Here is a 16576-nt window from a genome sequence, read left to right as displayed (position 1 = left end):
ACCAGCTTGGTTTACCATCCCGCAAAGAACCTGGCACCTGCTGCGGTCCTTAGCCGCCTGCCCCTGCCAGAGGTGCCTGATCCTGTTCCGGAACCTGCTGAAGTGTTCATGCTGGAGCACGCGTACCCGGAGGTGCTCTCCGGATCTGTAGTATCGCAAGTGATCAGCCGGGACCCAGTCCTGTCTCAGGTCGAGGCCCGACCATGCCAGGCCTCGCCTTGGGACCTGGCCAGCACCCTCGACATCCACTTCAGAGTTCCAGCCCGCAGGAGGACTAGCCGCAACACCAGTCGCTTCCAACGGAGCACCGCCCACCTCGGAGGCGGCAAGCGTGTCCAGTCGTACGGCGCTCGTTGTGCCGGTGTCAAGTCCGGCACCATTTACAAGGTCGACCACTGCGGACCCTCCGGATGGAGCGAGATTGCTCAGGCATCACCCGGCGTTGCCAGGCCCGGCCCCTCAACACAGGCGTCCAGGCGGAGTACTCGACGGCGGAAGGCCACGGGATCGTTACTAGCCTGGGCAGCAGGCACCGTCGACCCGGCTAGAACGGAGGCAGAGCCTCGTACATTGAACTTGGAAGTTTTTCTATTGTCGAAAAACAAACTGGGGGTAAGTGGGTGTGACAAGCATGTGACGCCCCCTCGGGCACAAACTTTGTTTGCCTGCCACGCTCGGTGGCCTGCCAGGCTCGGGAGGCAACATTGGTCACCGCGCCGCAATAAACACCGATGAGCACAGCTCTAGTACACTCCAGTACACTCTAGCACAGCTGCTCGGCGGTCAGTCATCGTTCCACCACGCTGCGGAGCGTCCGTCTAAAGGAGGGTGCCTCGAGCCCGCCCTTGTTCATGAACCCCGGCGGATCGTGACAGATACATGCTCCGGATAGGAGGCCAAAATCACCCATATAGGTGAAATACTTGGTGCAAGACCACCAAAAAAAAGCAACACAGTGCAGCACGCGCATTAATGCAATTTTTTGAAGAATCTACAATGTATCAGTTACTTAATCACATTGTTGTAGCTTTCATCACGCGAAAACGTTTTATTTATAGATGCATTTCTTTTTGTATTTGCACATATTGGTGTTTTCATAATCCTTTAATTTTTTGTTACCGCGTTCCCGCGGCTCTTGTGCGCGTGTTAGCGTGTGCTGCGTTTGCCACCAACTAGTGGCGTAATTTGCGTATTTTAATGAACACTTGGATTTTGGGAACTGCGCGGGAACGTTTGTTTCTGCGTATCTATAAATGTTGTGTGTGTTTGTCATCCTTAGAACTGTTGTTATTGTATTCTTTTTCTCTATTTTTCGTTTTAGGCTTCTACCTAGTTGGGAGCGCCTACAGGCCCCACCATCTCCTCGTCTTGCACACTTTTTCTCACGAGTGAACGCTTTTCGTGCAGTGGATTTGCGTGCCCTTCTGCTTACGCAACCACGCCGTTGGACTGATGGGGCCCCCGCACAGCGACTGGATCGGCACCATCGAGTCTAGCGACATGAGCCAGCTTTTCGACGCCTTCCTGATGACCGCACTCGGAGGTATTCCGTGGCAGGTAAATAAAGCTCCAAGACCACCGGGAAACGTGTTTTGAGGCTATTGCTTTCTGTGGTGCTTGAGCAATCAATGCGAACAAGTGATAAAAACTGGACTCGCTGTGCAGAAAGGTGCACTCGACATTTTCTTACCAGATCTGCAAGCCCGATCGCTAGCATGACGAACCGATTTTGCGTAAACGTATGCATGTACTCCATCTCGCAAGTCGTTTGCGGCATTGTGGAAGCTGCAGGACTTATTAGCCAATAGGAAGGCCGAATGTCCCCCTCGACATGTGTTCATCCGCGCCACGTCGTCTGCTCAGCTGCTGCGGAATTCGCGGCACACAACGTGCGCGCGCAACGTTCCTAACGTGTCACGTAACGCCGCAATGCATCATGTACTAAGCAAAAGCTAATTCTTTAGTACTGCCATTAATTAGACAGTTACAACCGGAACTACATCCCGCTGCGCAAGGATATTGCCTGGGTGCATCTCGTACCTTCGACAGCCTGCAAACGTCTTGTGAGTTGGACGCCAGATTCCTGCAGTGGCTCGAGATCTAATGCCCAGAGCACCGCGCCTGAGAGAAGTACTGACACATTTTTCGGAGCTGTAGAAACTCTGCCACCCTCTTTTCGCAAGTCAGAGGATCGCAGTCAGCTTGCACGAACGTTTGGAGACACTCGTGAGGTATCCTAATTTGATGCTGAAGTCTTCTCGTAGCGTCAGACCTGACGTCATTGACGTTTCGTTGTACTTGTCGCCTCTTTGGTGTACGTGCTTTGTTATTCGCGTGCTTTTTTAAAGTGTTTTCTTTTGCAAACCCTCTCCCCGGACTTTAGCTTACCACATAGCTGCTACTTTCTTGCCCGAATACGTCGCATGCGGAAAATTGAGAATAACTAAGCGTACGATCGTTGGATCGAACTTCGGTTTCTCCCAGGGCAAGATCTTGACGCTATAACCACTAGTCAACCGCACCGCCACATTTTTTCGCGGCGCACTTCTCTCTGCGTGTATACACCTCTGCTCACCTTTTTGTTTTTTCTTCTCGACAAACATCAAACATGATGTTCTCGTGACATCACTGCGTGGACTTCTTACAGAGCATTCGCACGAACTGCTGTTTCCATTCCGGCTTGGATTGTGAACGGCGTACGTAGTCCATAAACACGAGACCTCACGTGACGTAGATCGGTGACCTGTGCGGTGCATAAACATTGCGTAGGATTACCCGGTGTACAGATAACAATAAAGAAACTTGTGCGCATCGAATTTAGTAAACCGTTTCAAGAAAGCTTCCTTTGCACGAAAAAAAAATATAAAAAAATAGTCGCTGCGGCTGATAGACTTGTTGGTCACGGCTGAGTTATTCTTTTCTCTATTTGGTTCGTGTTAGATATGGGTGTATTTCATCACTCCCGATCTCGCGTACGCCACCGTTATTCTTTGAAAACCCCAATTTTACGACCACAATGCCCCTTAAAATGAGGTCAGTGGTAAAATAATGGTTCTAGCTTCTCTAACGTTAATCTCTAACATCGAGCATCTCTAAGCACTATGTACAATCCTTCAGTGGGTGTCTGGAGAGAAACGCGGAGGAAACATTTCGTCCCCAAAGGCTGTATGCAGCCTTCGAGGCCGGGCTTCGAAACCCGTCCACTGCGACATACTCGAGCAACGTCCCCCCCCCATCTCCTCCTTTCCCCCCTCCCCATCTCGAGGTGATTCAATAGAACTCCTCCCTCCGTACGTTCGGTCACGTATTTGTTTGTTTGTTTGTTTGTTTACTTGTTTGTTTGTGGGCTGCGCAAAGTGAACTTAGCCCTAAGCAGTATTTGGCCTTGTCTCACGGGCTTTAGTACTACGTAGTTGAGGGTTTAGCAGATTAACAAATTGACGCTCCTCCAAAGCTGATGCGCAAGCACTTCGCAAGGCCTCGGCCGAGCGTCAGTCCGTGCGCACGAGTGCAAATGCGACAGGGATAACTCGCGCAACTATCTTCGACGCAGGTGTACTTCCAGCGCGTGCTAAGCTGCGAGAGCGACTTCGACGCCCGGATGCTCTCGTACTTGGCCGCCGTGGGTTGCATCGCGCTGGCCGTCCCGCCTGCAGCGATCGGCGCATTGGCCAAAAGCGCGAGTACGTGCAGCTTGACGCCCAGGTGGTGTCGATGCGCATGAAACCAAGCGTGCGCATGCTCTGCAGCTCTCCGGCCTAGCCGTGCAGTAACATTAGGTATGGTAGTCAAAAGCGGATACATAAGCAACATTTCCGAGTGACAGTCTGTGACCTAGTTTCCAATACCTCCCCCCCCCCTCCCCACACACCCCATAGTCGCTATAGGTTAAACACGAATCTATTTCGAATAGTTTTCGAACACTTCTTTTTGCCAGCTGTGTGTGTGATCGATTACGAAACTGAAGCAAAAATAAAACAAGTTTCACCCCTGTCCCACGTGGACGTAAGGAAAGGGAACCTACGTGACCACGCTGCGTCGCGAGCGGCCAAACTTTCCCAGCTAAACCGCAATCATTAGCGCTCACATTTCGCTCATGCATGACATTCGGCAATGGGTATTGTTTGGTACTCTTTATCCGTGCGACAACCGTGTGTTTCCCTTTTGGATTTTCTCTCTCAAAACTGGCACCATCCGCAGCCACAGTAAATATAGAAAAATTTTTGTTTCTCTCTCTGCCATCGGTGCAGTCAGCGCGCATTTCTCTTAAGGTCTAACGCATCAGTATTTATTTATTTATTTATTTATTTATTTATTTATTTATTCATTCATTCATTCATACAAAATACCTTACAGGCCCAAACAATGGGCATTGAGTAAGGGAAGCTTCAAAAATTTTACACAGTATAAAGATCGAACAATTATACAGAACATCAAGTGCTGTGTTAATAGTAATACTACGAAGAGTCAAGTTTACACAAGCTCTAAAATTCTCAGATCGAAAAAAAGAAAAAGTATACAAGCAACGCGGACAAGAAGTTTTCTTCTTTTAAAGTAAGAAATGAACGTTTATGTCGTGAAGGATTTTTTCTTTAGCTTACGCTACCAGCTACCGTTCCACAAGCGGATGATACATGGAAGCGCAGATGTGTTAAAAGCATCTGTTTTAACATATATGCGCGTGAAAGAAAGATGACTATGCAATCTTCGTTAGGTGAATGGAGAAACTTGCAGAGCTATTGGTGATGGCCTTGGTCCATGAACGTACCTGTGAAACAACAATAGAAGTGCTACATCACGACGAGTTTTCAAAGAAGTAATTGATAAATTGTTTTTAATTTGCATTATACTTTCGTTGCAGTTGTAATTTTGTGAGATGAATCGAGCGGCTCTGTTCTGAACTGATTCTAACATAGTGGTTAAATAAATGTAATGATGGGACCATAGAAAAGAAGCAAATTCAAGTTTAGGGCGAACAAATGTATGATAGGCTAATTTGCGGACATTTGTCGGCGTCATACGGAGGTTCCGGCATAAGTATCCCAAGGATCGGGAGGCATTTCTGCAGATGTTGTTGATATGTGTAGTCCAGGAAAGGTTTGATGTCAGGGTTACGCCTAGGTATCTGAAAGAAGCAAAAATGATTGTTATTAATATAGTATAAAAAGTCGGAAAGGAAATTTTTGCGAGTGAGAGACATTACATTTATCTGTATAAGCGACATTAGCCAGGTGCTACACCAACTGCTAATAAGGTCAAGATCATTTTGAATTTTTGCGTGGTCATCAGTACTAGCGATTTCTCGGTAAATTATACAATCGTCAGCAAAAATCCACACATGAGAAGATATGTTGTTCGGTGAGTCGTTAATATATATCAAGAAAAGTAGTGGACCGAGGACACTGCCCTGTGGCACACCCGAGGAAACGCAAGAGAGCGGGAAGGAAAAATTGTTCACCACGGTGAAGTGCTGCCGATTGGTGAGAAAGTTCCGAATCCGAAATAGCGTTAGTGAATCTAAGGATAAAGAAGACAGTTTAGAAATTACTCGGCAGTGAACTACGCCATCAAAGGCTTTTGAAAAATCTAAAAACATGCAGTCAGTTTGTAGCTTTTTGTCCAGATTCAAATGTAATGCAGTCGTGAACTGAAGTAGTTGCGTGACGCACGATAAACCCTTCCTAAATCCATGTTGGCTTGCGAAGAAAAACTTATTATTATTATTCTCTAAATGATTGTAAATATGGGAGGTGATTATATGCTCTAACATCTTACAGCAGATGGAAGTAAGTTAAATGGGTCTGTAGTTTAGTGGTGAATTCATATTGCCACATTTAAAGATGGGAATGACCTTCGCGATTTTCCAGTCTTGGGGAAGCATTCCTGTCGATAGGGATTGCCTGAATATGTGAGATCATGTTTTACTCGAGACTGATATCGTGTTTTTAGTATCTTTGAGTTTATGTCGTTAACGCCTGCTGATGTGGACATTTTCAGATTATTTATAATGAATGCGATGCCGTCTACAGTAATGTCGATGGGCTGTAAAAAAGGGTACTAGTCAAGATCAGCTACTTCAGGCACGTTTGAATGGTCTTCTATGGTATACTGTGTGCGGATGCGTGACTCTCACGCCTCCCCTGAGATCTAGTTTTCCCGCATAGCTCGTCTCCTGCAGGGCGGCTTCGCCCGTCGCGTGGCCTGGCGCCCGCGGCGGTCGGAGTGGTTGAAGCGTGTTGCGAGAGATGGCGCAAGTGTCGTGCCACTGCGGGGGTTACTTGGGAGCCGGGAGACAAGGCGCTTCCTCTTTCCCGGCGGGTCGGCGCACGGCGTGGACGTCCCGCGCGCGCGCGGCGACCCATGCTTCTGCGAGACCGCCTCGTTTGGCCGCCTTCGAACGCACGACCGTTGGCGTGACCAAACACGCGAACGACCAGGCGTTGGGATCCAGCATGGGGCGAACATATTCGCTCGTTTTCCGGTCGCGGTGAGTCGGACTTCTAGATTTGTCGCGCGCCCATCGGCATGTTTTGTGGATAGCAACTCGGCTAGCAGGCATTGATCTATGAAAGGTGCAATAAATGCCCTTGTGACTGTTTGCACTACTGTGTTGTAGTTCCTTTGTCCCAAGAGTACGGTGGAGAACCCCACATCTGGCGCCCAACGTGGGGCTCTTGGGGCATCGGACGATAGATTTAAGTTTTGCTTCGTTCGAGACCTTTGTTTGAACCGAAGCGTAGGGCTAGCGTGGATTTTGATTGCTAGCGTTGGCGGCGTGCTTTCTTCAGCGAGGCGACGGTGGCTGTAGTGTGTTTGAACATGTCAACATGCTAAGCCTTTTCGCAAGTGTTTTCTTTAATGGCATTCTTCGGTACGAGAGCCACGTGGTCTGCGTCCTGGGAGAGCGAGGCTTAGCGCCCGCGGAGCATTGCCAAGCCTGAAGCGAGTGAGTACGGAAGCCTCGTGGGCGGTCCGAATTGGGCGGTCCGAATGTAAATAGCTTCTTCTATCTCTTTGACTCGGATGAAGTCGCGGCTCTGGGAGCCGGGTGGCCGCGGGCCACGGGTGCCGCTACGGGCTGACTGGTATTGCGGCCTGGCACCGGGCGCTCCGACACCGTCTGGGACGGTGGGCGCCGTCAACTCGGATGCTGTGTGCACCGAGCGGAGTAGGACCACCTCACAGAGCTGACGTCTCCTCGCGGCTGCCTGTTTTGCGCTCATTTTGGGTGTCGTTTTTGGATGCCGGTTGTTGTCAGGGTAGCGACGCTTTAGGCCTAAGGCTTTACGAAGCTGCCTGTCGCACGTGGAGGGACACAACCTGGTGGACCGTGGCGTTGAGGTGTTGCAAGTTGCTTCCCTCATTCTATTTAGCCTCGCGCGAATTGAAATTACTCATTCGACTCAAGGAAGCGAGCTTCGTTCACGTGAACTTAGCATCTGAGTAGCTGCCCGATCTTTTGCTAGCCGAGTTGAACATCGTACCACGTGGGCGATGCGCATGCAGACTTCCTCTCCCTTGCACTCTGTAGTGTTCGCCGAGTGTGTTGAGTGTATGCAGCGTGAGCGGAGTCACCCCTAGCTGGTTTGCTGTCACCTGCACATCCTCTGCGCTGCTGCCCCGGACTACGATCGAGCCACCCCGGGCGATGGTGATGCTGTGGCCAGTTCGACGCAGCGACTTCGTCGACCTCCTGTATCCAGCTCGCAACCCTCGGCGGCGGACAAAAGAGCCGGCGGTCACCGACAGCTACGGCGTCTCTTCCCTGTTGCATGTACTATCTTGTTCGCGAAGCACGGTTTGATGTTAGACCGTGTCACATGTGTCGCCGGAATATGTAGTGATTTAAGGTTGGGGGGATGTGGGAATGCGTGACTCTCACGCCTCCCCTGAGATCTAGTTTTCCCGCATAGCTCGTCTCCTGCAGGGCGGCTTCGCCCGTCGCGTGGCCTGGCGCCCGCGGCGGTCGGAGTGGTTGAAGCGTGGTGCGAGAGATGGCGCGAGTGTCGCGCCGCTGCGGGGGGCTACTTGGGCGCCGGGAGACAAGGCGCTTCCTCTTTCCCGGCGGGTCGGCGCACTGCGTGGACGTCCCGCGCGCGCGCGGCGACCCATGCTTCTGCGAGACCGTCTCGCGTGGCTGCCTTCGAACGCACGACCGTTGGCGTGACCGAACATGCGAACGACAAGGCGTTGGGATCCAGCATGGGGCGAACATATTCGCTCGTTTTCCGGTCGCGGTGAGTCGGACTTCTAGCTTTGTCGCGCGCCCATCGGCATCTTTTGTGGATAGCAACTCGGCTAGCAGGCATTGATCTATGAAAGGTGCAATAAATGCCCTTGTGACTGTTTGTACTACTGTGCTGTCGTTCCTTTGTCCCAAGAGTACGGTGGAGAACCCCACAACTGATGAAAGGAATGAATTGAACGCGTTTGGACAGTCGTGGTCTGGAATTGGAATGTGGTCGTTATCATGCGAGATAATGTTGCTGTTCTGTCGCTCTTGACCAGCCCCACCTAGATAGCACAGGGCCTGTTCACTCCTATCCATGACGCCATGCTACCTGGCCCGACTGCCACAGAATCTAATGGGGATGCTCCCGAGTAAGAAACAGTGACTTTGACGTCGCCGCTTTCGTCACGCCAGCCTTGGCAATAGAAATTTCAGGCCAAGTAGCATGACGTCATGGAGCGTAGTGAACAGGCCTTGTGCTATCTAGGTGGTGTTGTCTGGACACACTGATTCCCAATTTTTTTTGTTAGTTGTGAGCAGGGATGGCACATCATGCAAAAAGTACTTATCTCGGGCAGCGCGGATACTCTAGAGCAGTAGCTTTTCAAGAAGTCGCTGTACTTTTTCTGAGGTATTGGAGTGGACGCGCGTTTTGCGGCCGCGTAATATCGCTTCTTTTTATTTCTCAGTTTGTTAACTGAGTTAGTGAACCAAGGGTTGCGTTTATCATTTGTTATCTTGATTAACGGAACATGTTAACTAACCAGCATTATTAACTTGTTTTTGTTATCCTAACTTGTTATCCCAGTTATCTTGAACTGTTCGGTTACTGAAACAAGGAAGTTATGCACTAACAAGAAATGTTTCAAGTTCAGCGTTAATAACACTGTAATTTCCTCTATTAAAGTCACGAATGATCTTAGTTGTGGCACCAGAAAAACGGGATGGGACATTAAGGTTTACTTGCATTAATTTATGGTCACTGAAACCATCTAAATATGTTTTTTTCAACAGTATTGGGGACCGTTGTCAATACTAGATCTAGTATATTAGAATCACGAGTGGGCTGATTTAGGATCTGTGACTGGTTGAAATCCAATGTTAAGGCAATGAATTCTGAAGAGAGGTGGCAGGTCGATGACAACTGCTTCCCGTTTATGGAGGGAAGATTAAAGTCGCCCAAGAGAAAAATACTTTCAGCCGGACAAGCCCTAACGGCGTGAGTTATGATGTTTCGCAGGTCGCTAACAAACAACACACTTCAGTCAGAAGGACAATAACAGCAACCTAACAACAATTTTTCAGAACGAATCATGCACGCAACCCAGACAATCTCTAGGTTAATGTCGGAATCAATTAAATAAGATGTTACCGTCTTCCTAACGCCTATGAGTACGCCTCCACCTCGTTTACTAGTGCGATCACATCGGTAAATTTTATACGTGGTATGTATGGGACTTATTTCATTGTCTGAAATGTCAGGATTGAGACATGTTTCCGTGAAGGTGATAATGTCAGAACCTGTATCGCCTAGGAAAGAAGAGACTTCATCGAGCTTGTGCACAAGGCTTCGAATATTAGTAAATGATATTGATAGTGACGGTATGATCCGAGGTTCTGGTGCCTGCTGGCAGTCATGGGTTCGAGTGCTACGCTTCAGCTATCTGCTCAGCTGCACTACTGTGCTAGTGACGCCGTCGTACACGTATGTTGTGTCACCTATGCGCTTTCTGTCGACGCTGAGCTTGAAATTTTCGCCTTCGCGAATTCGATCAGTTTTTTTCTTGCTTCTCGTGTAGCTGGGGAGAATTCTTCTCGTATCGGAAACCCGGAGCCCTTAAGCTTTCTCACAACTGTCAAGTTGCGTTCTTTATCCTTATAAAAAGTCAAATTCGCTATGATGGGTCTCTTTTTGTTGTCGGCGTGCTTGCCTAATATACGCACCCTTTCGAAGTTTGTGCCTGATAGGCTTAAGTCAAGTTTTTCAGCACAGAAATCAATTTTCTGGTCGGACGCAGCCCAGCCCTCTTTTTCGTCGTCCGCTATGTTAAAGAAGAGCAGGTTTGAGCGTCGCATTCTATTCTCAGTCTCATCGCACCATGAAGAAATTGTGGCCAATCGATCAGATGCACCACGAATGATATCATCACCTGCTTTTGTAACTGCCGAGCTTGAGTTATGCGGGAGTATCGACAAGCGCGGCGACCTTGGCGTTCAGCAGCTTGATTTCACCTTCAGCGGCCTCCTGCTTTTGTTTCGAAATTTTTAGTTGAGCGAGTAGTGTTAGGTGCTCGTTTTCTAGCTTTTGAAACTTGTTACTAGTATTACTAGCCGTATTACTGGCTTTAACACTAGTTAGTCGAGAAAGCAAGTGTGAGTGCGCTGCTTCTAATTTCTTAATAGCCTCTGGTGCAGCAGCAAAAGCTTCTTCTTGAGCCTTAGTCATTGGTCCAGGATTTGTTTCAACGTCTCCCGACAGCGTCAAGGTTATTGCAGACAAGGCATAGCACATTTTCACACGCAAGAGCCAAAAACTGTTTCAACACATCATTCAGGTCACGTGGGCACGACATCACCAACAAGCAATTGGTAAGAATTTTATTTGGAGTCCTGCAGAGCTTTCGCCGACGGGGCCTTAGGTCTCCCACGTGGGTACGTCCAGGTGTTGCCTCACCGCCGCCTCGCGGGCCTGCTAGACGGCCCAGGGTTGCTCGCCGAGTCTGGGGCTGCGCAAGGCAGCGGCCCACCGCGGCGGAAGGGTTCCGGAGTTAGCACCGAGCGGGCTTTTGTTACAGTCCCATAGCATGTAAGTTAAAGTGGCTATATCGGTGTGGCAGACCTTGCATATATTCGTCGGGTATGTGCCGGGGTAGAGCCTATGGTATTGTGCCGGGTTAGGGTACGTGACCGTCTGCAGTTGTCTGAGGGCCACCCCCGGCGCCCTGTCCAGCTTGTCGCTGGGTGTAGGGAAGGTGCGGCGGGCCAGGCAGAGGGCCTTGGTAATTTCATTGTAGCTGGTCAAGCAGTCTTTGGTGCTGTCCCATGGACGACGGTCGCCGGCGCGGTTCGCGAGCTCGCGCCCGTTGGCGTGTGCCGTCTCGTTTCGGTTGCGATGTGTATCCGATACTTCTCCCATGTGCGCCGGGAATCACTGGATTCTGGTTTGAAAATCTACCTCCCGCTGAACTTGCCGATTGCTCAGGACTCGGGCCGCGCTCCGTGAGATCCATCCTTTGGCAAAGTTACTGACCGTTTGTCGCGAGTCGCAGAGAACCGTGGTGCATGTCGGATCTGTAAGGGCGAGTGCAACCGCCGCTTCCTCCGCTTCCTGTGCGCGCTCGTACGCTGCACTTGCCGTTATGCGCGTTTTGCCACTCGAATTGACGACCGCAACCGCGAATCGCGAGCGTTCTGCCTATTTTGCGGCGTCAACGAACCGTGTCCCCGTTTCGTCTCCGTGGCTGTGTAGGAGAGCTCTGGCCCGGGCCACTCTTCTTCCCCGGTTGTGTTCCGGCTGGACGTTCCGTGTAATCGGGTCGACTTTTAGCGTTTGCCTGATCGCGCCCGAAACGGCGACTTTCTGGCCTTGCTGTGCGTGGTAACGGATGCCGAGACTTTCCATGATCTGGCGTCCCGCTCTCGCGCCCGCTAATCTGTCTAGTTGTGAAGCGCGCTGCGCCTCGGCGATTTCGCTAAGCGTGTTGTGAAGCCCGAGCCCAGTGCTATCTTGTACTCGGGTAGGCCCAGTGCTATCTTGTACTCGGGTAGGCCCAGTGCTATCTTGTACACCCTGCGGATGAGGACGTTAATCTCGGCTTCATCTCCCTTGTACCAGTTGTGGAATGCCGCGACGTACGCAATATGGCACATGACGAAAGAGCGTATGAGTCGTGTGAGACTCGCCTCCCTCATTCCGTTTCTTCGGCCGGTGACCCTCTTGAGAATTCTCATGGCGTTAGCCGTCTTGTGCTTTAATTTAGTAATTGTTTCGCCGTTGACACCGTTTGCCTCGATTATCATGCCGAGGACCCTAATTCTCTGCACTATCGGAATGGTTGCTCCAGTTCTCGTGCGTAGTTTGATCTCGTCGTATTCTCGCCTGGTCGTCGCCGCATTCCAACCTCACCCGGGTGGTCTGCCCCTCTGTGTGGGGCAGTAGAGTGGGAGTTCCGACTTTTTTGGTGAACATCGTAACCCCGTACTCACAAGGTATTCCTCTATTGTCTCAATTGCTAGTTGCAGTACAGTTTCGATGTGACCGTCGCTGCCTTCGTGCACCTAGTGGGTTATGTCTTCGCCGTATATGGTGTGCCGGACGTCTTTGAGTTCTTGTAGCTCTTCTGCTAGCCCGATCATGACCAGGTTGAAGAGCGTGGGCGAGATGACGGAGCCCTGCGGGGTGCCGGTGCTTCCCAGCGATTATGAAGGCAGCCGGTCGCGTCCGCCGTAGTCGTGCCACAGAACACCTATACAAACTTAGAGAAGGGAAACTGTACCTTCCACAGTGCTACGGAAATAAGCGTAGCGGTGGCGTCGTGAACTAAACTATGCGACCACAGGTGGCGCTGTACAACCGGAAACGGAAACGGGGTTTCGCACAGTATGGCCGCTTTACCAGGTGTTCTGTGGCTTTACTGGGCTTCTGGCTGCTGCGCCTCGATCGTGCTCCCGCCAGTTTAGTTGCTATGTGGCAAACGTAGCGCCTACATATATATGTAGGCGCTATGTTTGCCACACAGCAACCAAACTGGCGGGAGCACGATCGAGGCACAGCAGAATACATGTAGCGATGAGTCAAATCGAGTTAAGGCACACTCTGAACTGACTTTTAAGGGCATCCCGAGCGGTTTTTCGTGTATTACGCCGCCGTTACCCCGAGTTGTGACGCCGCGCTCCAGCTGTTGCATTTCGTGTAGGGCTACTGACATAATGCGGTTTCCAGGTGGCACGATGGCCTCGACTGGAATAAACGCACACGACACCAAAGATTGAGTAAGCCTGAAAATATTTTACTTTCATTTTACAAGTACAACAAAAAGCACACGTCTACGCATCCACACAAACGCGGTTACATAGTCAAGAACATAGTCAAGAAATGGCTCATTAATAAGGGTACCACAAACGCACAAGAAAGAAGACCAAAGCTACAAAACGTATGGTCGGCTGCTAAGTATAATGATTTCCCTGTCACCGCGTGTCACTTTTATACAGCATCTTTACAGCACTGCCAGGCCGGGTAGTTTGGCGGAAAGAATGCAACAGCTTACGGCCGTCAGCTGCCTCTTCCTTACGGGTGTCATAATTATCCTAATCTCCGCATCAACGTCGTGCAAGTCCGCATACAGGTATCTGTATCTGAACCATATGTGCCAGCTTAATACATGTGTAGTGAAATTATGATAACCACTGCGTCTTATCAAACGTATTGGTTTTGCAAATGCGCATTACAGCTGACGGAACGACACACTGTAAGTGAAGCACAAGAAAACAAGGACAAAAGGAGGATACAACACTTGAAGAAGTAATGAAGAATTAGTAGGCGTACAGCAAACAAGCGATGATGGAGAACACACAATGATGCATCGGATGTTCCGTGACATCGGTTTGCGTAGTTGCGGTGTTATGGAGATCAACGGCATAAAAACGTACCTTCAAGCGTACTCCCTCAACCTCCGCCGCATTCATTATGATAATCAACGCCTAAACAAAATGAGGCACTATTTTTTACCAAGAGTAGACCTCTTTACAGCAAGTCTTTGTAATGACTCGCAGACGAAACCAGCATGCTTTCGAAAATGTTTTACCGCCGTAGTATTCGAACGCCAACGGCCAGGAAACACATCGATACCATAGGCTGTCGGCTGTCGGTGGTTAATCAAGTACAAAAACCTTGACGCTATGACTAAAAGGCAGCTTAAACAATCAACTTAAAAAAAATCAACTGCCTATTTGCCTGAGGTAAAAAAACATCCTTAGACAGCTCGATTGTTTATGTCAATGGTTTGTGTAAATAAAAAATTCAGCATGTTGAGCGCCCCTAGCAGAAAAAGCACAAATTAAAGTATTCGACCAAATTACAGTAGCTCCACTTGCGCGCTTACGCTGAAACACGCCTCGATTGATTTTTCGCCCTCTGTGGCCATTTGTTGAACTTGAGAGTGCGCGGGGCCTGGTCGTGCTGGATCCGTGTTGCCAGAGGAGCTGGCTGGTTGTATCCAAGCTTAGCGTCCTGCGCAACCATGGCGGCCGTGCTGGACGCGAATCCTCTGCAGCAACATGGCACGAACTGAGCACTCCGGAACACACGACCCAGGTGAACGTGACCTGAAAAGGCAACGGACGTAAGCCTGCCATTCTGAAAGTGGTGTCGTGCCCCTTGATTATTTCTTCATAATGCTCCACTCGTGCTTTTGATAGAGCGTATACTCATAACGTGACATGTAATGAGAGGAACTTGCTAATATAACGAATACTGGAACGTTAACATTTTTTTTTACATTGTTACGCGTATGAAGCACTGATGACACGGAAGGCTGTACACAGTGTATTTACACAGCGGACTGCAACTCTGGCCAGTCTAGCCAACAGCGTGCGCGTCTTCTTCGTCGACGTCTTCGTCGAGACGACTGCGTTCCGACCATTTCAATGAACGTGCGTATCAATATTATTGCAGAAAAGGGCATTAGTCGAAAACTTTTCGAAAAGTATTTGAGATTCGATTTGATCCGATTTGCTATTGGCAGTGTTTGATTTGGTCTTGTAGCGGCATCGACGTCGAGCTAGGTGAAAAGGACGGCGGCTAGCTGGGGACAGAAAGCTAAGCGGGCACGTGGCTCGGATTTCTTCCTGCCGGCGCGAGGTGGCCTAGAGATTTGTTAACTATCATAACTGTTCTTGTACAGGAGGTGCCGATACAGTCTTTGACTATGGGGCCTCCTTCTGCATACTAAATACTTGTGATGTGACCCAAGTCCCCAAAATAAGTTCTGATTAATCAATTAATCAATGAATAAAGTAATCAATCAAGTAAGTGATTGATTGATTGATTGATTGATTGATTGATTGATTGATTGATTGATCCGCCGAGGAATGACCGTCAGCGATAGCGGTCTTCTGCTCACTAAAAACGCACTCCCGTCTATTGTGGCTCATCGTCACCACTGATTTTGCGTGCCACGGTATAAAAAAAAAATACCATTCACACACACCCACTATATTTGGTCGGTGCTCGTGCTCAATATTTTTCGAAGCACGGCGAAGGAGAGAGAGAGAGAGAAGGGTATGGAACATAATCTATCTTCCTGTCTCTGTCGTCGCGCATAAAAAAAAAAAAGCATCTTACCAACAGTTTTAGCGTTAATCTTTTACGTGTATGTGGACCCAGGGAACGCGCTTTTTTTTTCCCTTCGCCCTTTCAGACTTTACGGCGGCCGGCTATCAGGGTCCGTACTATTTGCGCGACAAGGACGTCGTGAGAGTGCTGCCGTATTCCATGCGCTACCTGACCACCAACTTTGTCTCCATGGTGGGCCTGGTCGGCATCATAGCTGCGATCATGTCGTCGGCGGACTCTTCCATGCTCAGTGCCTCCTCCATGGTCACCAAGAACGTCTACCAATCCATCATTCGACCCATGGTATCGTATGCGGCTCTACAAATACTTCGCTTAAAATGGCACTAAATCAGTTTCGCTCGTATCACTAGACAATTAGCTTAGACCCAAGAAATTGTTTTCTAACCTTCTTGGCGTATATACACTATTCCACCATTACTCTACTTATATTTTCACGCTAAGAGATTGAGTTGGACGAACAAGTGAAGGCTGCAGTTCCGTTTCTTGCATTTGGTACCAAAACCGAAGGTACGGCAGTGCGACGTTGTGGATTTAGTTTAATTGTAGACTGAAAATGGCCTGAAGGAAGGAAAACAAGAGGCCAAAGGCAGCGAGGTTAACTAGATTAAGGGCCCGGTTGGCTACTCCACGCAGGAGGATGGCGTAAGGAGCAGAAAAGATAAAGCAAGAGAAGCTTAAAAAATAAAAAAAGGAAAGATTCAGTTTGCACATACTGTAGTTTTTCAATGAGTCATGTTTCCTTTAAAAAAGCACATTATAGCGCTTTTAAAGAAGTTCGTTCCGACGTCATCTGGGACCAGGGTCCAAGAATTTGCCTTACGTAAGGGGACGGTTGTCAATCCTGTCGATCGTGGTGCCGAGGACTCGTATTTGTGCTCTGAAACGACACCAATCACACATAAGGTGCGCTATCGTCCCTTTGCTCCCGCAAACTTCACAATCTGGAGATGCGGCCATTCCGATGAGGTAAGAGTACGCATTGGTAAAAGATA

The 16576-nt window shown here is 49.3% G+C and overlaps 2 protein-coding genes across 2 annotated transcripts in view; one reads left to right on the top strand and one right to left on the bottom strand.

Moving 5' to 3' along the window:
- LOC135910649 (high-affinity choline transporter 1-like) overlaps nt 1-16576 on the top strand; it is a 42865-nt gene that overhangs the window by 13985 nt on the left and 12304 nt on the right. Inside the window, exons 5-7 of the mRNA XM_065442669.2 lie at nt 1408-1557; nt 3554-3683; nt 15649-15866. Of these exons, the coding sequence (XP_065298741.1) occupies nt 1408-1557; nt 3554-3683; nt 15649-15866 (498 nt within the window). The remainder of the gene's footprint in view (nt 1-1407; nt 1558-3553; nt 3684-15648; nt 15867-16576) is intronic.
- Nucleotides 14402-16576, bottom strand: part of LOC135900901 (uncharacterized) — a 435375-nt gene continuing 433200 nt past the window's right edge. Inside the window, exon 4 of the mRNA XM_070534410.1 lies at nt 14402-14554. Coding sequence (XP_070390511.1) covers nt 14452-14554 — 103 coding nt within the window. The 3' untranslated portion in view covers nt 14402-14451. The remainder of the gene's footprint in view (nt 14555-16576) is intronic.

This window comes from Dermacentor albipictus, chromosome 2 (assembly GCF_038994185.2).
Source record: "Dermacentor albipictus isolate Rhodes 1998 colony chromosome 2, USDA_Dalb.pri_finalv2, whole genome shotgun sequence".
Taxonomy (NCBI): Eukaryota; Metazoa; Arthropoda; class Arachnida; order Ixodida; family Ixodidae; genus Dermacentor; species Dermacentor albipictus.
This window is presented reverse-complemented; position numbering and strand designations above follow the sequence as displayed.